The following is a 24,483-nucleotide window of genomic DNA, read 5'->3' as shown; positions in this document are numbered from 1 at the left end:
CTAAGTTATCATGCTGGCCGTTGCAGCTCCTATGACTTCATGCACTGAACTTATTGATAAAACATACATTTTATATACATTGGATAAAATGTCTGAAAAAGCTGGACATAAATTACAAATATCTTTTGAAGTTACAGACTTTTGTTTAGGGCTGCACAGTGGCGCAGTTGGTAGAGCTGTTGCCTTGCAGCAAGAAGGTCCTGGGTTCGATTCCCAGCCGGGGATCTTTCTGCATGGAGTTTGCATGTTCTCCCTGTGCATGCGTGGGTTCTCTCCGGGTTCTCCAGCTTCCTCCCACAGTCCAAAAAAAAAACATGACTGTCAGGTTAATTGGTTTCTCTAAATTCTCCCTAGGTGTGAGTGTGTGTGTGCATGGTTGTTTGTCTTGTATGTCTTTGTGTTGCCCTGCGACAGACTGACGACCTGTCCAGGGTGTACCCTGCCTCTCGCCCGGAACGCAGCTGGAGATAGGCACCAGCAACCCTCCCGACCCCATTTAGGGAAGAAGGGTGTAAAGAAAATGGATGGATGGATGGATGGACTTTTGTTTATTAAAAATTAATTGCAAATACAATGAGTCAGTGTAAATAATAACCCTAGTGTATACGGTTCTGTCATTGTACAAAAATAGGAACATGCAAAATTTGATAAAATTTTATTTTAACACTTTAATAACGAGCAGAGAGCAGAAGCTTTCTTCTTTATGGTTTCATTTTTCTAAAACAGGTTAAAAAAAAAACAGGAAGACAAAACAGGAAACAGGGTTGTCAGTATTTTATCCATTTTCTTGCTGTTGGCAATTCTCCTCTATCAGTTTTGTGAGAATGGGTCTTTTATAATATTCAGTTTGAGACTGCTTTGACTTCAAAAGCCAACTCCGCTCGCCTTAACAGATCAGGATTTTGATCGGACTAGTACAGTGTGTATTCAAGTGTTTTGATGTGTATTACTTAATTTATGTTGTAATAAAATTTACATTACATAGAGCTATAGATTGTGTAGCACAATAGCTATAGTGGGCTCCCCGTATTCAGAGGCTGCAGACATTGATGCGGTCATCCTTCTCCTTTCCCCTGTCCTGTCAGATTACAGACAATTGAAGGCCACTACTGCCAGAAAAAAACTTTTAAAAAGCAAACATACAAAGGACAGCACTGAAAGTTAGTGGTATTAGTGGTCACGAGAGATAGTAGGGCTGTATAGGGCCTCCTGCTCCAGCTATGTGGTTCATGGTGATTAAAAAGAGGTTCAGGCATTGACTTGTGTTGAGAATAAATAATTCTGTGTTTTCCTTTTGTCTCTTTTAGCTAGTTGCTAAGCTAAAGCTAAGCTAAACCTAAAGGAAACCACATGTTAGAAAATGCAAATGGGAGCTGGAGGAAGCGATGTCACACTAGGTAACGCCCTCTTTGGGGCGTAGCTCAGAGAGACAAAGGGAATGGGAAACCCTTGTGGGATGCCATTTGACTCTTAGCTCTTAAAGACAGCATGTCATAATGGACCAGCTGTATTTTGTTATAATAATGGAATTTATGAATTCAGCTCACTGACTCGTCCTTAGCCTCATACATCACAAACTCAGGATGGAGAACCAATAATTTTCAGCACTTGTTATTCTACTCCGAAAGGCTTTAGAGGGCCATAGATTTTCTCCCTCTTTATTGCTTTTGCATCTTTTCCTTCTTTATTATACCAAAGACAACAGTAGAGTAAATACGTGTGTCCTCTTCTTTCTGTAAAAAAAATATAGATAACTTTTTCATTTCAGTTACAGCTTTAAATAACGCAATTTATTAAACTTTATAGAATTCACACCAATAATCGATACATCATAATGGTTACTGAACACTTTTTATACAGCCAGTAGTGAAAGTGCTTGAAACAGATGGACAGACATAAAACCAATGAAACTACTAAAGAAACACACATTAGTAGTGCTCATATTAATAATATGATTATGAATAATACAAATTTATTTAAATTGCACTCTTTTATAAAAAGGTCGAACCAAGGACTAGGTTTGTAAATTAGCTTGTGGCTAGAAAACCGATGTACAAAATGATGGTTACTCTGTTGTTAGCTTTCAACATTGTTTAATGTGCTGTCCTCCTTGATTAAATAAATTTAAACTGAACTGAAAGAGACAAATCAGGGAATTATTGGGAATCAGCGGAAACCTAAATTATATTGTTTAGCATGGAAATGATGGATATATGTATGTCAGTAAATAACATATGTTTTTTGAAAATTTTACCTTTAGTTTCTGCTTTTCAACATTTCCTTGAGGACAATTATCAACTGTAAAATACAAGAGGAAAATTCACAGGTAAAAAATAATAAACGGATGCTAAAGCTTGATTACAGTACTTCCAAAAATAATTGTGAAAATGTATGCTGTCTTACCTTTCCAAAAATCCCCTTTTGTCCTGATAATGGTAATAACAATGGCAAACCCACTTACAGCCACAGGAGGACACATCAGAAGCAGGCCATAATTTGGCAATCTGTAGCCATCTAACACATAAAAATATAACCCATAAGAACTACTTTTATTTAACAGAGATTGAAAATAATTATGTAATACATACATAAATATATATAATCCTCAGAAATTAATTTTAATTTATTAACTATCATACTCTTACCTTTGACTTCAATTTCAAGTTTGGTTCCATTTCCAAATATAATCTCCCCACACATGGCCAGTGCACAGTAGTAAGTCCCACTATCTTCAGAGCTGACATTCTTTGAGAAGTTATAAACACATCTTCTTGAATCTGATGATGTGTCAGGTTTCTTGTCACAATTGTAAGATACATTTTGATCTGTGTAGATGATGCTTCCAAGGAAAGCGTCTTTTCTGACTCCAAACCAGGACACCCTGCGTTCACTTGGACAGGATCCAGTCTGGGAATGAGGTAGGACTGAACACTGGCGGGTAACAGAGTCCCCAGGCTGAAGTGGGGCAGATACTGTTGGGTCTATTTTAGTTCCTAACCTGCAAGGAATCAACCAGAGACACAAATTACTTTTCCGCAGAAAAGGGAGAACCGTCGTCAAACACTGTCTGGGATCAACTCCGTCGGCTCTCAGTCCCCAACTGCCTTTTATTATGATTACAAATAAAGAGGTTGGCTTTTTCACACAATGGATCAAAGACCTTAACTACAGGATGATCTGGAACCTTCTGTTGACATGCCCTTACAAGGACACGAGGCTGACCATTACCAATCAGTTTCACAGGAAGCTGATAAAACAATCAGCCAAGGACCACAGTAGCTAAAAAGATAGTAGATTGGTCAAATCAGCTGAGGACACAGGAATGTGTAAATGTTTCTAGCCTCCAGGCAAACATCCTAAAAACAGTTAATGATGTACTACAAAGGAAATAAACTAAGTAAGAAGCTAAGTAAAAATCACACAGAATAATAATATGAAAACATAACCTTTCAAAATAAATTCATAAGTAGATAAACCTAAATAAAAAAATTCTTCTAACAGATACTGTTGACCACTGAACAACACTGTAGTTTAATGATCTTGTATTTATGTCTAGAAAAAGTGAGAGTAAAAATAAGTTCAGAAATTGTTTGAGTAATTCCCTCTTTCAGACATACAATGAGTCTTATAAAAATGGATTACCTTTCAAAGACAAATAAGTCCCAGACCACTCATCTCTATTCCAGGTGGATACTGCACAGTGATACAGGGCTTCATCTTCTTTTAAAGTTTTGAGGATGGTCAACGTGCTCTTGAATATGGAATAGTTTGCAGCGAACCGTGAGGGAGAAAACCCTCTCTCGAATAATGTGTGGGTAGTTGCCTTCATCAGGGTTGTTATCAATCTTAGAGTATCTCCATTAGTCTGTTTATACCACTTCACTCGAGTGTTACTGTAGTCCGAATCAGAAAGCCAGCAAGTAAAAGTTACAGGTTCACCTAGCTGGCCTGTGGTCACTGAAATCAGTGAATCTGCATAATCCAAAAATAATCACCATTAATAACGGGTAAAAACAGTTTTCATTGTAAATATATCCCCGTATATGTGATAATATTTCAGCAGAAATGTTGTCTATATTCAACGACCAACTCATAAATGAGACATAAATGGGACAACAAAATATTCTACAGAAAAAATAAGCTAAAAATGCTGTTTTTGTATTAAAACAAAGACAAGATTTTAGCTAAATAATGTGAATAATACTTACTGCATAGATCAAGAAAAATTAAAACAATCCACATGTGTATCATCCTGATGGAGAGAGACTTGTTTGTGATTTGTGGTGGATGTGACATGTCCAACTGCCTGATGAACCCACACGATAGCCGATTTTATAACTTCATTTCCTGTCATGCTGGTGCTTTCTGCGTGTCAGCTATTTGAGGTTTTGTAGTCTGTTTTAAAATGGATCAAAACAACCATATCTATTTCTTGTAAGATCCTTTAGGTTGTAACAAAATGTAGACTCTGTATTAGAGGGACATAAGAGGGAGTGCACTCTACACTTTTCAGCCAATCACAACAATTTTTACTCTATAGACTTTGAAGATATTGTGAGTAAACCTTCATTTGGGCAGCAAGTTGTCAGTTCTGCAAAATGCCTTTTGCCACAATGATTAGAAAACTGACTGCTTTGATTCTTCTGACTGCAGCATGTAAGTATACAGCCTTACATAAAATGTTTTAATAAATTAAAGAGTTTCTTTGTATAGTATAATGTCTCATGTATAGCTAATATTTAACATTCATCTCCCCTTTTAGCTCTGACTCAAACTAATGAGGTTCCTCATCAGATCACTTTGAAAGTGGTTGAAGTTGGTGGGAATGTTACTCTGCATTGTCCAAGATCAAGCAAGGAAGGCAACTTCTTCCAATGGTACAAGCAGCCGCTTGGACATATGCTCCAGACAGTTGCTACATCAGTTCATGGCCAACAGAAACTGACTGAACAATTTTCCAACAATCGCTTTAAATTTGCAGCAGGAGATTCTCAATACTCTCTTACTATCAAGGATATCATTAAAGAGGATGAAGCTACATATTTCTGTCAAAGTGGAAAAGCTTATTCCCTGAGTTTTTCTTCAGAGATATACTTGGCCGTACACGGTAAGCTTTGTTATTTTATATCAGACTGATGATTTTGTGTTAGACAAGATTTTCACAGAATAGTCTAACAACCTGTTTATTTTTATTGCACTTTAGATTGTGAAAGTCGATCACTGACTCATGTCAGACAAACTCCAGAAACAACATCAGTCCAGGAGGGGGACAAAGTTAATCTCCACTGTTCTCTTCACTCCAGCAGTAGAGACAACACCAGTTATAATTCTTCTGATTACAATGTGTACTGGTTCAGAGCTGGATTTGGAGAATCCCAACTGAGTTTTATTTACACCAAGAAGAACAGGAGTACTAATAGTAGCTGTGTCTCCCAGCTGTCCAAAACTATACAGAACTCCTCAGATACTGGGATATATTACTGTGCTGTGGTCACATGTGGGAAGATCTTGTTTGGAGAAGGAACTAAAGTAAAGATGAGTACGTATAATAAATCATATGCATTTTGAGGTAGCATCCAAAAAAGTATCTTCAGTGCTAAATCCTGAAATTATTAATGGTTTCAATTAATAAACAGTTCAAAATTGAATGTGATTTAGAAATACCTAATTTCTTTGAAATAGTACACAGTAGGTAACATTTTACCATACAGATAGTTCATCTGAAAAGGAAAAGTTGATTATTTAGATTATCTCATGAAGACAACTGACAACATCATACAATGTCTGACAAAAATTGTTTCCTAGAACATGCTTTTTCTTACATGCCCACCTATTGTAATATTAAAATTTCTTTTCTTGGTTGGAAGTAAAAACAAAATGCTCAGGACAAACAATTCCCCTTTTTACTCTTATGTACTAAAGACTTCACACCTTTCTGATATGATATATTTATGTCCAACTTAATTTGCTCGACTTAGTTAACTGAACATTAATTATGGACCACTTGATCTCAGAGTGTTTGAAGTAACAGTGTAATTATTACTAATACATACAATATTAAGTCTATTCTTTGTCTTTTTTGCTCCTTCAGGTTCACAATTCAATCCAGCTGTTCTTGTACTTAGTGTGCTGTTGGCGTGCTGTGTGACGCTAATTATTTCTCTTATTGTATACATAAAACTAAAAGTTTGTGGACATTTTGAAGGTAGGTTTGTCATATACAGAACTCTTCCAAAAACAAAGGTAGATGAGATTTTGAGTTATTTCTATCAGGGTATTCAAGGTTCATTTAAATTTAAGCATATTCAAATGTATACTATCAGAACTATTTCAAGTGTCTAGTCAGTATAACATATGTATTAATTTATTATCTCCTAATTTATTAACTTGTCCAATCATTTTGATACAATATAAATTTTATATTTGACAGCTACAGCTGAAAGTTTTTTGTTTTTTTTCCCAGTTGTAGCTGATGTGATTTGGCCTGACCTGATTCTCTCCATGATAAAACCATGAAAGGAAATCAACAGCTGCATTAGTCTTAAGTAATTTCAGAATACTGAAATTATTCTGAAGCTTTAGAGAAGGAAAATATTTAAATTTAGAAATCTGATGGTCTTTGCAACTAAATTTGAAACCTATTTTCCTTGTGGTAGAAAATCAAAGGTTAATACTGTAGTCTACTGTTGAGGGCAGCAAAATCTGACAGCATATGAGCATTTTTAACATTTTGCTAGATAGATCCAGGTTTTAATTATGAACCTTCCTGTTTCATATATATGCATGTGTGTGTGTGAGTGTGTGTATGGGTGGATGTATGTCTTTTTTTAAATAAACAGAATAATATAAATTGGAAAACTGAAAGAATGATTTGCTACAGATAAAATTGTACAAAGCCAAAAAGAAAAAAAAGAAAAAACATTCACTTGTACATTCACAGAACACTACTTTTGCGATAAATTCTGCTGAAAGGCTGATTTTGTACACTTTAGGAAATCTTAGTTTTAATCTTGGCTCATTCTGATAGATTTATTTCTGTTGACATGGGAAATACAGGCCCTTCTGGACGGCAGACGACACTGGGAAACCAACCAAGTGACACAGTAAGTCTGGTTGCCACAATGCGTCAAATTTAAAGACAAATACACTTATTGTAAATTTTTAGGACAATTCAGGCGTTCTACCTAATGGTACTAGGTTGTAATATCATTAGGAAGAATGTTATTACTACAGTGAAGGTTTTGCTGATTAATTTTAATTGTAAACTTCATCATGAGCAACTGTGATGGTATTATAAAAAAAGACTTTGGATTACTGGAACTACAGGATGTTGGTTATTGTGCACCTTTGCCATTTTGTACCTTTATTGTTTTATTTGTTTCTTACCTGATGTTTTTAGGTATAAAAGATTGTTCTCTATCATGTGAATTGAATTGATCAAGAATCAGTAATTTATATAGTATACCCATGGTCTACTACTACAACATTTGCATTATTTGTTCTATATGCAACATCTAGGTCATTCACTGATGCTTTAATGTGATATAGACATTACAGACTTTTTGTAATGTCTGTAATGTCATTACAAAAAGTAATGACATTACTTTTTGTAATGTCATTGCAAAATGACATTACATTTTGTCTGTGATATAGACATTACAGACTTTTTCTAATAAAATCAGATGATGGTATTTCAGTTCATCTGGCCCAAACATGGATCAGAACCAAAATAAATCAGAATGAGTTGCATTTTTCAGTTATGGTAAAATTAAATTAAAGTATATGTCTGATTGATACACTATCACCACAATTCAACAACATACCTAACCATACAGAAAAAAAAGGCCACCCTATGGTGTGACTATGCATTATAAAATGCTTTATGTGAAGTAACAAAGTGGAAGCAGGATGGGACAAAATGGCAATACTCTAAAAGGGGATATGAATTGGCAAAACTCAAACATGACATTAATAATGTGCTTTATTCCAGTAAGTAATGCAAAAATAATTATTTGCAGGGCGCTCATGGAGATGAAGCCAATTATGTAGCTCTTAATTTCTCCACAAGGAAGACAAGAGGTGTAAAGAAGAGAACAGAACCACCACCAGAGTGTGTGTACTCAGCTGTAAGAGGAGGTCGTCCCACACTGCATGAAATGTCTTAGAGCAGGACATGTGTGTGTAGAGCTTGGACACAACATGCTTGCATGACTGACAACAAGTTAACATTGTGCGTTTGTTGGTTTTGCATCTCTGCAGATTTTACTACTACAATGTTTTCAACCTTGCTTTTTGCAAACTTTTTCTCATAGAATTGGATGATGGTATAAAAAGTAACTATGTATAGAAATTGTTGACAATCAAGATTTCACATTGTTCAATAATGCACTGTGAAAACATTACATATTTCTATCAAAAATAAAGTATTTCCCTGGCAACCTGCAAAAACCTTATTACATTATCCGTCCATCCATCCATCCGTCCATCCGTCCATCCATCCATGCATCCATCCATCCATCCATCCATCCATCCATCCAACCTACCAACCCACCAATGAACCAACCACAGGAGGGCCTCCATGTGAAATTAGATGTCTTTATGATATTTGAGAATGACCTCAGAATTTTTCTCTCATTATACTACATGATATTACCCAGTGACTGACCCTCAGGATTTCTCTTCCTGCCCAACTCTGTCATTAAGCGCTTCATTGAGCTGTATATCTGGAAGAACCCTCTAAACATAAAACAAATATACAAACTAAGAACCTAATAGCCCAGAAAACCTTTTTCTTTGTCACGTACTCCCAACCCAATTCATCTGCACACATTTCAAATGCAATAGAAGTTTTCAAGTTCTCTCAAGTCTGAACCCAACAATTCCATGATGAATCTTTACCTGAACCTCTTTAATCTTTGGTTAAACTCCATCCATCCATCCATTCATTTTCTGTACAACCTTCTTCCCTAATGGGGTCGGAAGGGTTGCTGGTGCCTATCTCCAGCTGCATCCCTGGCGAGAGGCCGGGTTCACCCTGGACAGGTCGCCAGTCTGTCGCAGGGCAACACAAAGACATACAAGACAAACAACCATTCACACACACACTCACACCTAGGGAGAATTTAGAGAAACCAATCAGCCTTACAGTCATGTTTTTGGACTGTGGGAGGAAGCCGTTCAATGTAGGAATAAATTAATCTACTTTTCAGTATTAAATTATCTAGATACTACATGCTATCACGTTACAATTGAATCAATTCATTTTTCAGGTACTTTTAGACAGAAAACCACATCGTGTTGAGAAATTGTCACAATTAAAAACTAAACCTTCACATAAAAACTTTATCAGCTACGATATTCAACTGATATTTGAATAAAGAGCATTATAACGCTGATCAGTAAGGGATGTTTGTGCAACCCATGTAGGCTGTAACAAAATGTAGACTCTGTATTAGAGGGACATAAGAGGGAGTGCACTCTACACTTTTCAGCCAATCACAACAATTTTCACTCTATAGACTTTGAAGATATTGTGAGTAAACCTTCATTTGGGCAGCAAGTTGTCAGTTCTGCAAAATGCATTTTGCCACAATGATTAGAAAACTGACTGCTTTGATTCTTCTGACTGCAGCATGTAAGTATACAACCTTACATAAAATGTTTTAATAAATTAAAGAGTTTCTTTGTATAGTATAATGTCTCATGTATGGCTAATATTTAACATTCATCTCCCCTTTTAGCTCTGACTCAAACTAATGAGGTTCCTCATCAGATCACTTTGAAAGTGGTTGAAGTTGGTGGGAATGTTACTCTGCTTTGTCCAGGTTCAAACAAGGAAGGAAACTTCATCCACTGGTACAAGCAGCCACTTGGACATATGCTCCAGACAGTTGCTACATCAGTTTTAAACAAACCGAAGCTGAATGAAAAATTTCCCAACAATCGCTTTAATTTTACAGCTCAATACTCTCTTACTATCAAGGATATCATTAAAGAGGATGAAGCTACATATTTCTGTCAAAGTGGAACTGCTTATTTTCAGAGTTTTTCTACAGGGATATACTTGGCCGTACACGGTAAGCTTTGTTATGTTATAACAAACATCTAATTTTAGGTCAGACAAGATTTCCTGTAATAGTCTAACAGTTTTTTGGTTTTTTGTTTCTATTACATTTTAGATTGTGAAAGTCGAACACTGACTCAAGTCAGACAAACTCCAGAAACAACATCAGTCCAGGAGGGGGACAAAGTTAATCTCCACTGTTCTCTTCACTCTAGCAGTAGAGACAACACCAGTTATAATTCATCTGATTACAATGTGTACTGGTTCAGAGCTGGATTTGGAGAATCCCATCTGAGTTTTATTTACACCCAGAAGAACAGGAGCAGTAATAGTAGCTGTGTCTCCCAGCTGTCCAAAACTATACAGACCTCCTCAAATACTGGGATATATTACTGTGCTGTGGTCACATGTGGAAAGATCTTGTTTGGAGAAGGAACTAAAGTAAAGATGAGTACCGGTATGTATAATAAATTAGAGGCACTTTGAAACACTAGCTGGGTTTTTTATCCTACAGTTTCATTCTGTTCTAGATATCAGGTCGGGCTGAAGACTGAGACAGCTGTCAATGTTCGAACCAAGATAAACTAATATTAAAATTGTTTTTTGTTTGTTTTTTTGGTGTTTTTTTGCTTTTGAAATTATATGCTTTTTTATACAAAATTTCATCATCACTTTAAATTCTATTATGTGCAGTACCAACATCTGTGTGACATTATAACTTCAAGATCGTTCTGTACATTTCCTTACTTAGAGTGGATAAATTTACCCTTTTACTTATGTACTTTCTTGGGGAAAAAAGTAGAATCATACATCATTTTCTTTTTAGATTTTTATAGATTAATAGTTAGCGTAATCTTAGTAATAAAATCAGTTTATTTGACCAAATATGTATTAATTAACAATTCCTTATGCAAGTAAATTTGCTTGTCAGAAACACATTTAATAATTGAATTGAAGCTTAACAAATAACATCTGATATGTATTTATTTATTTATTTAGTAATGTATTTATTTATCTCTTTTGCAAGGTAAACCTTTGGAACCTCTTCTAATTGTCTTGGGTTTGCTGTTGGGTCTTTGTGTGATTGTGATTTCAATTCTTATATTCTCCAGAGATTAAAGGTAAGAATATACTTTTGTTTCTAAACTCTTATAGTTTATTACAAAACCGTTTGCTGGTAGAATATCACAAAACACCTGCTCAATTCTTTGAAAATTACCAAAAAAAATAAATAAATTAAGGAGCAGTTGTGTATGCGTCAATTTAGAATATTTCTACTTTTCTGCCTTTTACTAATTTGATCAACTGACACGGCATGTAGTTACAAGCATGTTGATGCTCAAGTGTATGAATTTGCTTATACAAAACTTGCAGTTCTTATTTGCTATATTTTGAAAACTCACATTCAGCCATATGAAATACATCCCATATTATTTGGTCTCCACTTCTGATATTTCTTGAAACAATTTTTTTTAGGATCCAAACAGGAATCTGCTGACTAAGTTTTTCTGCACTGCAAGAAGGAAGAAATGGGGGATTATCGTCTATCAACTGACTTTACCTTTTGAGAAGAGAATATCTGTTCTTCTAAGTGTATAAAATACCCAAAACATTTCTTGTAAGCTTTCTTTGTGTTCAGCTTTGTGAAGAAAACAACAGAAACTTTCTGCCCTAAATGTTGCAAGATGTTGTTTTTAGACATGAGAGACTGTATAATTTTTATTTCTATAATCTTACCTAGTAATGTAAATTTGTTTTCATAGAATTATCTCTGTCTATTTTTTCTGAATTATTACATTATTTTTTACAAGCAAAAGAGGGTGAAAAACCATTTATGTGAAGTTTTCAAAAATATTTACATAATATTATACATGCTGTTTATACACTGTGATTAAATATTTGTTCATGCTACTTTCATGTTGCATTGGTGGAATTAATGTAATACTTATTAAAATGGGGTACATATTAGGTACATCTCTAGTAGCAGCAGTTCCAGCTTGTCAGTTTATTAATTCACAGTACAAACGGTGGTAAAAAGATGGTATACACATTATGAAGCATTTTTAAACTACAAAATATGTAAAGCCTTTCACACCAAAACAGGTTGTGATTCCTAATTGACATGAAATTAGCAAATATCTCTGCAACCAGTTTCACGTAAATATTTGTTACTCCATAAAAGCAACACAAAATGTCACATTAGCTAGTTTTACACATTCTTTCACATATTATTAGGACCTTGTTATATACATTGTGCACGTTAGAAGTAATAGACTTTAGTGCTATGGTGTGTAAATGAAAATGTATCCTGGAACAACCATTTTGTTTTCCTTCTGCTGTGCTTTATGTCTATTGTGTCTATTGGATCATCTTGTCCTTTAAACCCAATATGTTAAAGATAGACTGAGTGCACCCTGTTGGTCAAACAATTTATGAACATCTGTTTTTCCTTTCCTTGTAAAGCGTCTTTGAGTGTTGTAAAATGGCTATATAAGTTAGATTTATTATTATTATTATTATTATTATTATTATTATTATTATTATTATTATTATTATTATTATTATTATTAAATTAGTCAAAGAATGTACATTGCTCCCCAAAAGCTTTTCTGTAATGTTTGATTTATGTAATTTGCTTATGGTTGATTGGTTTATTGTTGTGTTGTTTCTATCTTGTCACAATGTCCTTGAGTGTTCTGAAATACGCTTTAAATAAAATGTATCATTATGCTTATTGTTATTATTATTATTACTTGCCTTTGACATCCAACATTAAAGAAGTGAGTCTGTGACGAATGCAGTTTTTATTTTCTGTAGGAACCATTTATCCTTTGTTGTGTTTATCGCCACCAGGGGGCGTATTTCATTTTGAGTTCTGTGTGTCTAATGGGGGATGGGTTATTTAAGGTCTACCATGATTGTGTTCAGGTGTTGTTGACAGGAAGGGGCAACAGTTTTCTACTGCGCTTGGTTGATGGTTGATGTTTCAATTTATGTGAACTGCAATGGAAATAGCAAACCAACGGACATTGTTCAAATAATAAATTACTTTATTTTTAAACAAAAGCTCGGCATCCTGATTATTAATTGAGCACACGTAAGACCAACGCCTTCAAGAGTCAACAACCAGTAGCCTAAAATATAGGATTTTAGCCACTACATTTTCCATTTTTGACATTCAGGTTTGCATTTGTTTCTCCTCAACAATTTCTAGCATCATCAAATACCTTGAGATTTACACACACAAAAAACAAATTGAAAGAAAAAAATCACAATGCTCAATAAATACTCCTACCTATTATGATACCATACAGCTCCTCCACTGTACTGTTCCACTGTACTGTGGATCAGCTTGGTTTATCTGGAGATTAAATTATGTTACCCTGTTTTTTCTCAAAGCTGCACCATCACTCCTCCATACTGTAGAAGTAAAACTGACTGAATTAGCACCTTCATTCATTTACATTTGACCAACATCTGCTCCTTTCCAGAGGGTGAAACTTATAAAGGATGCAGATGTTTTAAAGCTCTCGCTTCTGTGAATACGGTAAGTTTTTGTTTTTAAAGAAAACAGTATCTTTCATATGATTAAAATTAAACTAAATCTGATGTAATAACATAACCCCGGCCCTGACTTTGAACAATTTCACCAAAGTGAATAGATACTTTAGGACAAGTGTGTGGTTGAGCAGTGAAGGTGTGCTCAGTATGGGGGAAAACAATGTTGCTAGCTAATCTACTTTGTTGCTATAGTTAGCAACTTTTCAGTCCCCATTAACAACTTTTTAATGTTTTTTTTCACTATTTTATTTTCAGAAAAAGAAATTAATGACTTTACTCTGTTAATTAAGACTTGTGAAAGCACCAATTGCTCTGTATCAACTGACTTGAGTGAGCAGAAAGTGCTGGTTTGAGCCCCTGCAGCACCCACCACTTTCTAAGCACTGTAGTCAGTCTCACAGTTGTAATGCAGTATACACCGCCTGCAGTCAGAGAACTATTCCACTCTGTATCCACATTACAAATGAATCATGCATATGCTATGATTGAAAAACACTACTGATCATCAAAATACACGTTGTGTTAGATGATGTGATACTCAATGTTCTAAAGTAGTGGGATCACAAAAATACTGAATAAGAGACCCCAAAATGGAGCCTTGAGGAACCTCATGTCATATTTGCCTTGATTTGTGTTCTGGTTTATCTAATATGATCTGAACTAGTTTTAACACAGTGCCAACCAGTATCAGAATGTTATCATCAAATACTGTATATACTGTAAATGCAGGAATTGGAAAAAGATAAGCTCTACTTAAGAGAAGCTGATTGTCATCATGGTCCGATCGCAGGGTTAATCATCTTACAAGTGTGAAGTTTATTTTTCACAAAATGGCCACCAGTTTTGTTAATTTGATCAACTGTGAGCAACAATCCTCCAGACTCCCTCCAGATGCTGTGAAGGCAACAAGTGGAACCAAAGATTAGCTGTATTGGAAGTTTACTTGTTTAGAAAAGAATCAACTTTGTTGCCCCGTTTTACATGTGAGTCACATTCTCCTTTTAAAAATCAATGCCAAAACAACCTCCACCATTACATATATATATATATATGCTGAAATATCAGAATATAAGAATATATATATATATGTGTGTGTGTGTGTATGAGAGATGTATTTTCAGTGTGCCTTTATTTGTCTTTCTGTTTTATATCAAAATTAAGACTTTCATATTTTCTGAAAATGTTTTCAGCTCTGTTTACTTAATTCAATCTAGATTGGCTTATTTTTGAAGGGAGTGCACTTCTACCTTTTTAGCCAATCAGAACTATTTGCTCTTTGAACACATTGAAGATCATAAGGCTAAACCTTCATTCAATGAGGAAGGAATCAGTTGTGTTAGACTGGTGTTTTTTTGTTGTTGTTTTTTTTTTCATTTTTCAAAATGGCCAAAATAGTATCTGCTCTGGTTTTTCTCGCTATGGCTTGTAAGTACCACCTTTATTCAATATGTTCACATTTATTAGATCACAAATTTAGAGGAGTTTCTTTTCAGTTCAGCTAAGCTTTGCAAAGTAATGCAATGGACTTTATTTAACATTTTTGATCATTTGCAAATTTTTTTCAGCCCTCGGTCAAACTAATGAAATTCCTCATCAGACCCCTTTGAAACTGGTTGTAGTTGGTGGGAATGTTACTCTGCATTGTCCAGTTCCAAAGACGGGGCGCACCTTCTTCTACTGGTACAAGCAGCCGCTTGGACATATGCTCCAGACAGTTGCTTCAGGAAGCTTGACTGAACAAAAACTGAGTGAACAATTTAACAACAGTCGCTTTAATTTAACAGCGGAGGATTCTCAGTGCTCTCTTACTATCAAGAATATCAGTAAAGAGGATGAAGCAACATATTTCTGTCAAAGTGGGACTGCATATGTAAAGCGTTTTGCTGCAGGGATTTACTTGGCTGTAAACGGTAAGCTCTGTTGTTATTCAAAGAGATCAAAGATTTTCATATAATAGTCTTTATTAACAATCTGTTTATTTTTACTGTATCCTAGATCATGACAGTCGAACACTGACTCATGTCAGACAAACTCCTGAGACAACATCAGTCCAGGAAGGGGACACAGTTAATCTCCACTGTTCTCTTCTCTCCAAGACTTCTGTAAACTCTGGTCAATGTCCAGCTAAAAACAATGTGTACTGGTTCAGAGTCGGATTCGGAGCCTCCCATTCAAGCTTTATTTACACTAACAAAAACAGCAGTGATGCTCAGCAGAGGAGCTGTGTCTACCAACTGTCAAAAACTATACAGAACTCCGCAGATACTGGAATATATTACTGTGCTGTGGTCACATGTGGGAAGATCTTGTTTGGAGAAGGAACTAAAGTAGAAACATGTAAGTCAAATAAATTCTATTTATTTTTAAAAATTACTGTTTTTATAGTGAGACTACATAACTTGTATGTTGTGCACAAATTATTGATAAACAGCTAAAAATTATGTTCTGAAAATGATAAATTTATTTGAAATAAATACAACATTTTGGTGTTTACAATTAATTTAGTCCACCTAAATAATAAAACACAAGTTGATTATTTAGATCATTGGGAGCTGAACTTTTTTTTTGATTGAATTGTTTTTTTTCTCAATCATGTTTCTGCTGGGTCAAAATAGAATAGGTTTGTTTGTTTTAAATCAAAAACCAAATACCTGGGATAAATACACACTTTTATTTTATTTTTAACTCAATTCATAATTTCTCACTTAACCGATACGGTGTACTTGTAAGCTTGACTTGCTCAACATGATTATTAGATATGAACCTTTTGATCTCAGTGTTTGCAGTAACTCGCTGTAATTATTACTAATTCATACATGACTAAAACTAATTTTTCTGTTCCTTCAGGTTCTCATCTCAGTCCATCTGTTCTTGTACTTAGTCTGCTGTTGGCGTGCTGCGTGACTCTAATTGTTGCTCTTATTGTCTACATAAAACTATCAGTTGTTGGACATTGTGAAGGTAGGTTTGACATAAACTGTAGAACTGTTCCAAAGTTAAAGGTACATGAGATCATGAATTGTTTTTTGTTTAAATTCAAACATATAAAAGTGCATGCTATTACCAGTACATCTATTTCAAGTTTTTACTCAGCACTCTATGATAAATTATGCATGAATTTCTTCTCTCCTATTTTAATAGGTTCTGTAATATTTTTGGTACGATGCAAACACTCAGTTATATGAGAACAATGTCTTTTTCCTTTAAGAAACGCAACTGTAGGGCGTGCTGTGGTGGCGTAAGGGATAGCGTGATCCATATTTGTAAGCCTTTATTCCTCGATGCGGCCATTGCGGGTTCGATTCCCGGACCTGGCCGACATTTGCCGCATGTTTTCCCCTTTCTCCTTCCCCCTTTCCTGTCAGCCTACTGTCATACAAGAGACACTAGAGCCCACAAAAGACCCTTGGTGGGAAAAAAAAAGAAAAGAAACGCAACTGTAGTGGATCAGGTTTAGCATGAGTGTCTAATTCTCTCTGAAAAAAAAAAGTAGGAAATTAGCGGCTACTTAGTATGAAGTGTGCAGAGGTCAAGGTTTAGAGAAGGGAAATATTTGAATTTACAAGTATGATAGACTTAGTACTTGAATTTGCAACTGAAAATGAACTACTATTTATTTGATGGAATAACTCAGATTGGGGTTTAGTACTGCAATCTATTTAAAGCAGCTATGTTTGACAGCAGATGTACATCCATTGCATTTGGCTAAAGTTACCTGTTAAAATAAATTCTCCTGGGTTTTATAAATTATGATCCTTCCTGTTACATGGCAAAAGTTGGATTTTAGACCATGTTTGTTGCATCTAAAAAACTAATTGTACATTTTAATTTAGAAAATTCATTCTTCCTTTGGTGCACATTTATATATTGCTTATATGCCAAGGTTTCATATATATGTTCCTCTGCACTTGTAAATATAGATCTAGCAACCCCTTCACAATGTGGTTTTCAGAAGTCCTTCATAGCGCATGTTGAGATCTAGTTTTGGCATTCAGCAATCTAAGCCAGCGACTACTAGAGCAGTCCAAAATAGCTTCAGCTGAATTTTGTACTTACATATACATATATAAGAAAGGACAATATTAGTTTTATCTATATCTATATATCTGTCTCTTTGTTTGTCCAGAAAGACAAGGATAGATGGTAAAAGAAGAATGGTAACTACATGTAGATCTCAGGAAGTATTCCTCTATTTTGCTTGTTATGGTGTAGTTCATGTGTTGTTTTTAAATAGAGAAATATGCAAAAAACGATTGTTGCAGCTAAAATCATGCAAATATGCATATAATATACATATAGAAAACCACCATTCATTTGCAATAAATCAGAATTTATTGCAAAATTCTGATTTTGCAATAAATACTAAAATAGCAGTTTAGTAATAAAAGGGTGATTTTGCACATGTTTAAGTTTTAATTTCAGCTCTTTCTGACAGCTTTACTTTTTGTTGACAGGGGCAGATACAGGCCCATCTGGAAAATGCAAGTCATCGAGGAACCAGGCAACAGACACAGTAAGTCTCTTATTGCCACATTGCATCAAATTTAAAAAAGAATACACTTATTGTCATTTTTCCAGATTCATCAGAATTCTGACTTCCCTGTCTGGTACAGATACCTTGTCAAATTTACAGCTTTGATAAAATTTTTAACATTTTCTTCATATGAATGAAGGTATATGTTACTGATTAATTTTAATTGTCAACTATATGGTGAGTTAGTCAGATGGGATTATAAAAAAAAAATAATTATTAAAAGTACAAAAAAATGGTTTGCACACATTTGCCATTTTGTCCCTTCATAGTTTTGGTTGTTTTATTGAAATGTTTTGGGTATGAAACAGTGTTGTCCACAATGGGTCGATTTGTATCGACCAGGGAAGTGTTTGTTCCTGTTAAAAATCAGGAATGGTGTGCTACTACAATATGTGCATTTATCAGTTCAATAAATAACATCCAAGTCATTTACTGTTGCTTTAATGTGGTCTAGATATTATGATAGATCTAGATTATATTTCAGGTCATCAAGCCCAAACAGGGATCCGAACAAAAAAAATGTAAAATGAATTTAATTATATGTTAGATTGGTTGAAAAGGATTTGTAGCAAAACTAACCCAAAAGATGTAGGAATAGACAAAATGGCAATACCCAAATTAAGGGTATGAACATAATTTGTTCATACCCTTAACAAAGTTTGAAGACTTACCTGTAGCCAAATGTGCATATTGATAATAAAGCATTTGAAATTATCATTTGCAGGGTGCTCGTGGAGATGAAGCCAATTATGTAGCTCTTAATTTCTCCACAAGGAAGACAAAAGGTGTGAAGAAGAGAACAGAACCACCACCAGAGTGTGTGTACTCAGCTGTAAGAGGAGGTCGTCCCACACTGCATGAAATGTCTTAGAGCAGGACATGTGTGTGTAGAGCTTGGACACAATGTGCTTGCATGACTGACAACAAATTAACATTGTGCATTTGTTGGTTTTCAAGTTTTGTAGATTTGACTATTCAAGTTTTTAACCATGCTTTTTGCAAACATTTCTTATATGATTTAATATAAAATGTCTTTGTACAGAAATTGTTCACAATAAAGGCTTCACAATAAAATGGAGCCATTTGTGCTTTTTACTGTAAAATATAAAATATGTAAACTTACTTTGGCATACATTTGAAAAAGAGCCTTTGTTTTGCACTATGAAGTGACAGCTGATGTGTTTGTGTGAATGATCGTAATTTACCCATTTCCCACATTATCCCAAGCCCCTAAATTGTTAACTGTTTTATGTTTTAAAAATCCTTTGGGTATTTTTGGAATATTTGAAAATAGATCAGTTGCAACTTAAATGTGTTTTAAAAATGAATCTGTTATTAAAGCTCCTCATACCAATAACATGCTAAATAAAAAAGCATAATTTATGCATTTACATCTTTATATTGTTGTTTTATATTGTCATATGAAATTAAAAGCAAATCTATTCTATTTCTCTATAGAGAATCTAAGTTATCATGCTGGCCATTGCAGCTCCTATGACTTCATGCACTGAACTTATTGATAAAACATACATTTTATATACATTGGATAAAATGTCTGAAAAAGCTGGACATAAATTACAAATATCTTTTGAAGTTACAGACTTTTGTTTATTAAAAATTAATTGCAAATACAATGAGTCAGTGTAAATAATAACCCTAGTGTATACGGTTCTGTCACTGTACAAAAATAGGAACATGCAAAATTTGATCAAATTTTATTTTAACACTTTAATAACGAACAGAGAGCAGAAGCTTTCTTCTTTACGGTTTCACTTTTCTAAAACAGGTTAAAAAAAAACAGGAAGACAAAACAGGAAACAGGGTTGTCAGTATTTTATCCATTTTTTTGCTGCTTTCACAATTGGCACATTCTCCTCTATCAGTTTTATGAGAATGGGTCTTTTAAAATATTCAGTTTGAGACTGCTTTGACTTCAAAAGCCAACTCCGCTCGCCTTAACAGATCAGGATTTTGATCAGACTAGTACAGTGTGTATTCAAGTGTTTTGATGTGTATTACTTAATTTATGTTGTAATAAAAATTACATTACGTAGAGCTATAGATTGTGTAGCACAATAGCTATAGTGGGCTCGCCGTATTCAGAGGCTGCAGACATTGATGCAGTCATCCTTCTCCTTTCCCCTGTCCTGTCAGATTACAGACAACTGAAGGCCACTACTGCCAGAAAAAAAACTTTTAAAAAGCAAACATACAAAAGACACTGAAAGTTAGTAGTATTAGTGGTCACAAGAGATAGTAGGGCTGTACAGGGCCTCCTGCTCCAGCTATGTGGTTCATGGTGATTAAAAAGAGGTTCAGGCATTGACTTGTGTTGAGAATAAATAATTCTGTGTTTTTCTTTTGTCTCTTTTAGCTAGTTGCTAAGCTAAAGCTAAGCTAAACCTAATGGAAACCACATGTTAGAATATGCAAATGGGAGCTGGAGTAAGCTATGTCACACTAGGTAACGCCCTCTTTGGGGCGTAGCTCAGAGAGACAAAGGGAATGGGAAACCCTTGTGGTATGCCATTTGACTCTTAGCTCTTAAAGACAGCATGTCATAATGGACCAGCTGTATTTTGTTATAATAAATGGAATTTATATATTCAGCTCACTGACTCGTCCTTAGCCTCATACATCACAAACTCAGGATGGAGAACCAATAATTTTCAGCACTTGTTATTCTACTCCGAAAGGCTTTAGAGCGCCATAGATTTTCTCCTTCTTTATTGCTTTTGCATCTTTTCCTTCTTTATTATACCAAAGACAACAGTAGAGTAAATACGTGTGTCCTCTTCTTTCTGTAAAAAAAATAAAGACAACTTTTTAATTTCAGTTACAGCTTTAAATAACGCAATTTATTCAACTTTATAGAATTCACACCAATAATCGATACATCATAATGGTTACTGAACACTTTTTATACAGCCCGTAGTGAAAGTGCTTGAAACAGATGGACAGACATAAAACCAATGAAACTACTAAAGAAACACACATTAGTAGTGCTCACATTAATAATATGATTATGAATAATACAAATTTATTTAAATTGCACTCTTTTATAAAAAGGTTGAACCAAGGACTAGGTTTGTAAATTAGCTTGTGGCTAGAAAACCGATGTACAAAATGATGGTTACTCTGTTGTTAGCTTTCAACATTGTTTAATGTGCTGTCCTCCTTGATTAAATAAATTTAAACTGAACTGAAAGAGACAAATCAGGGAATTATTGGGAATCAGCGGAAACCTAAATTATATTGTTTAGCATGGAAATGATGGATATATGTATGTCAGTAAATAATATATGTTTTTTGAAAATTTTACCTTTAGTTTCTGCTTCTCAACATTTCCTTGAGGACAATTATCAACTGTAAAATACAAGAGGAAAATTCACAGATAAAATAAAAAAATAATAAACAGATGCTAAAGCTTGATTACAGTACTTCCAAAAATAATTGTGAAAATGTATGCTGTTTTACCTTTCCAGAAATCCCCTTTTGTCCTGATAATGGTAATAACAATGGCAAACCCACTTACAGCCACAAGAGGACACATCAGAAGCAGGCCATAATTTGGCAATCTGTAGCCATCTAACACATAAAAATATAACCCATAAGAACTACTTTTATTTAACAGAGATTGAAAATAATTATGTAATACATACATAAATATATATATATATATATATAATCCTCAGAAATTAATTTAAATTTATTGACTATCATACTCTTACCTTTGACTTCAATTTCAAGTTTGGTTCCATTTCCAAATATAACCTCCCCACACATGGCCAGTGCACAGTAGTAAGTCCCACTATCTTCAGAGCTGACATTCTTTGAGAAGTTATAAACACATCTTCTTGAATCTGATGATGTGTCAGGTTTCTTGTCACAATTGTAAGATACATTTTGATCTGTGTAGATGATGCTTCCAAGGAAAGCGTCTTTTCTGACTCCAAACCAGGACACCCTGCGTTCACTTGGACAGGATCCAGTCTGGGAATGAGGTAGGACTGAACACTGGAGGGTAACAGAGTCCCCAGGCTGAAGTGGGGCAGATACTGTTGACCACTGAACAACACTGTAGTTTAATGATCTTGTATTTATGTCTAGAAAAAGTGAGAGTAAAAATAAGTTCAGAAATTGTTTGAGTAATTGCCTCTTTCAGACATACAATGAGTCGTATAATAATGCATTACCTTTCAAAGACAAATAAGTCCCAGACCACTCATCTCTATTCCAGGTGGATACTGCACAGTGATACAGGGCTTCATCTTCTTTTAAAGTTTTGAGGATAGTCAACGTGCTCTTGAATGTGGTATAGTTTGCAGCGAACCGTGAGGGAGAAAACCCTTTCTCAAATAATGTGTGGGTAGTTGCCTTCATCAGGGTTGTTATCAATCTTAGAGTATCTCCATTAGTCTGTTTATACCACTTCACTCGAGTGTTACTGTAGTCCGAATCAGAAAGCCAGCAAGTAAAAGTTACAGGTTCACCTAGCTGGCCTGTGGTCACTGAAATCAGTGAATCTGCATAATCCAAAAATAATTACCATTAATAACGGGTAAAAACAGTTTTCATTGTAAATTTATTCCCGTACATGTGACAGTATTTCAGCAGAAATGTTGTCTATATTCAAAGACCAACTCATAAATGAGACATAAATGGGACAACAAAATATTCTACAGAAAAATAAACTAAAAATGCTGTTTTCGTATTAAAACAAAGACAAAATTTTAGCTAAATAATGTGAATAATACTTACCGCCTAGATCAAGAAAAATTAAAACAATCCACATGTATATCATCCTGATGGAGAGAGACTTGTTTGTGATTCGTGGTGGACATGACATGTCCAACTGCGTGATGAACCCACACGATAGCCGATTTTATAACTTCATTTCCTGTCATGCTGGTGCTTTCTGCATGTCAGCTATTTGAGGTTTTGTAGTCTGTTTTAAAATGGATCAAAACAACCATATCTGTTTTTTGTAAGATCCTTTAACTAAAGGATGATACACTAGTTTAAAATAATTTTAGGAAAACTGAAAATAACTGCTCCTTTTATGTTGGGCATAAAGTATTCACATTTTATTTAAAAAAAGCAAAGAAAATAGCATTTGCTTTGGCCATTGAAAACATTGCAATTGCACTGAAATATTTTTTTTTTCTTAATGTAAAGTAAACGTATCTATTAGAATTCAGATTTTTTTATTTTTTATTTCATCTTCTGAGATCAAAAGTCAGAAATTGCTTTTTTGTTTGTTTGTTTTAGTGGCACTAGTCCTCTTTTGTAGACTATGAAGTATTGTGCTGCCGGTTAAAATGTCATTAGCATTTTTGATTAATTGGTGTTTTAAGACATGATGCCATTGAAAAATAACTCTCCTATAAAAGTTCCATATATTTCTGTGTATTTTTTCTTCATATGCATTTGTAGCATATAAAATGTAAATACCAGATAAGCCTACCTGTCAATGTATCTTGACTTAAAAAGAAATAACAGTGCATTAGCATCACAGGAATTTAAAACCCACAGCAGTTACAGAATCATTGAAATGGTGGATTAATGGCAAGTAACATACTCGGTTCTGACACGGTTAAACACAAACAACATAATACACACACATGCTCTGCATATGTACAAATCAGTACAGGAGTACATGAAAGTAGCATTGGTGGAATCGAAGCTCCCCACTTCAGTCCCACCCCATGAAGCCATGTAACGTTTCTTCATGGGGATACATGACAAGATAGCACCACATGTGATAGCAATTTAAGAGTGAAACTATTTAATCTCTAAAACTGCTCAGCCCCTCCGCCCCCCAAAAAGGTGCAAAAGTTACCAAACGCTTTGTGTTGTCTTTTTCCAAGAAATGCTTTTGAACCACTATTTCCTGACATCAAAAAGAAACGGCCCCTCTCATACTGAAACCACAACTATTTTTAAATTTTGTCTTACTTCAGAGTTTTTTTGCAAGTTCAACTTATAATTGTAAAGGTTCTTATGGATGCATGAAAACATTTTGCATAAAATTTTCCAGATTCTTACATTTAAGTTAAGACTTTTACGCTGCCACCTAAATTTGATTCATACAGTTCTCCTGACCTGCAAACCCACATGTATTTTACACAACTTACACAATATACTTCAAAGTGTATTGAAACTATATCTCTCTGTAAACCACAGAAGCACCACTAATGGTGATGGTATTTCAGTAAAATGCTATTGCATTTTATTATCTTCTCTTTCAATCGCTTCCTCAGGTTAGCTTCTTGAACGTATATGCCAACACAAACTGATATTGAGAATGAGACATAACACTTTT

At 34.7% G+C, this 24,483-nt stretch overlaps 4 protein-coding genes and 1 long non-coding RNA gene across 5 annotated transcripts; 3 read left to right on the top strand and 2 right to left on the bottom strand.

The window, feature by feature from the left end:
* Window positions 1–594: 594 nt before the first annotated feature.
* Window positions 595–3,225, bottom strand: LOC122837446. Its single transcript, XM_044127801.1, has 5 exons — window positions 3,206–3,225; window positions 2,646–2,998; window positions 2,404–2,514; window positions 2,255–2,298; window positions 595–1,733 (listed from the first exon to the last, which is right to left on the bottom strand). Exons 1-5 carry the CDS (start codon window positions 3,223–3,225, stop codon window positions 1,659–1,661), a joined length of 603 nt encoding a protein of 200 aa, XP_043983736.1. The 3' UTR covers window positions 595–1,658.
* Window positions 3,226–4,485: 1,260 nt separating this feature from the next.
* On the top strand, window positions 4,486–8,424 carry LOC122836887. Its single transcript, XM_044126860.1, has 6 exons — window positions 4,486–4,656; window positions 4,763–5,107; window positions 5,204–5,539; window positions 6,092–6,205; window positions 7,057–7,103; window positions 8,019–8,424. Exons 1-6 carry the CDS (start codon window positions 4,599–4,601, stop codon window positions 8,163–8,165), a joined length of 1,047 nt encoding a protein of 348 aa, XP_043982795.1. The 5' UTR covers window positions 4,486–4,598; the 3' UTR covers window positions 8,166–8,424.
* Window positions 8,425–15,042: 6,618 nt separating this feature from the next.
* Window positions 15,043–16,059, top strand: LOC122837445. The gene is made up of 3 exons (XM_044127800.1): window positions 15,043–15,049; window positions 15,190–15,534; window positions 15,620–16,059. Exons 1-3 carry the CDS (start codon window positions 15,043–15,045, stop codon window positions 16,057–16,059), a joined length of 792 nt encoding a protein of 263 aa, XP_043983735.1.
* Window positions 16,060–16,468: 409 nt separating this feature from the next.
* LOC122836905 lies at window positions 16,469–19,368 on the top strand. The gene is made up of 3 exons (XR_006371660.1): window positions 16,469–16,585; window positions 18,079–18,137; window positions 18,883–19,368. It is a non-coding gene; the product is annotated as an uncharacterized LOC122836905 (long non-coding RNA).
* Window positions 19,369–19,807: 439 nt separating this feature from the next.
* Window positions 19,808–23,183, bottom strand: LOC122836871. The gene is made up of 5 exons (XM_044126831.1): window positions 22,355–23,183; window positions 21,890–22,264; window positions 21,636–21,746; window positions 21,481–21,524; window positions 19,808–20,959 (listed from the first exon to the last, which is right to left on the bottom strand). The coding sequence occupies exons 1-5, from the start codon at window positions 22,539–22,541 to the stop codon at window positions 20,885–20,887; spliced, it is 792 nt and encodes a 263-aa protein (XP_043982766.1). The 5' UTR covers window positions 22,542–23,183; the 3' UTR covers window positions 19,808–20,884.
* Window positions 23,184–24,483: the final 1,300 nt, after the last annotated feature.

The sequence above is a fragment of the Gambusia affinis genome, linkage group LG09, assembly GCF_019740435.1.
Source record: "Gambusia affinis linkage group LG09, SWU_Gaff_1.0, whole genome shotgun sequence".
Taxonomy (NCBI): Eukaryota; Metazoa; Chordata; class Actinopteri; order Cyprinodontiformes; family Poeciliidae; genus Gambusia; species Gambusia affinis.
Note: the sequence above shows the minus strand (reverse complement) of the source record. Positions and strands in the feature narration are given on the sequence as shown.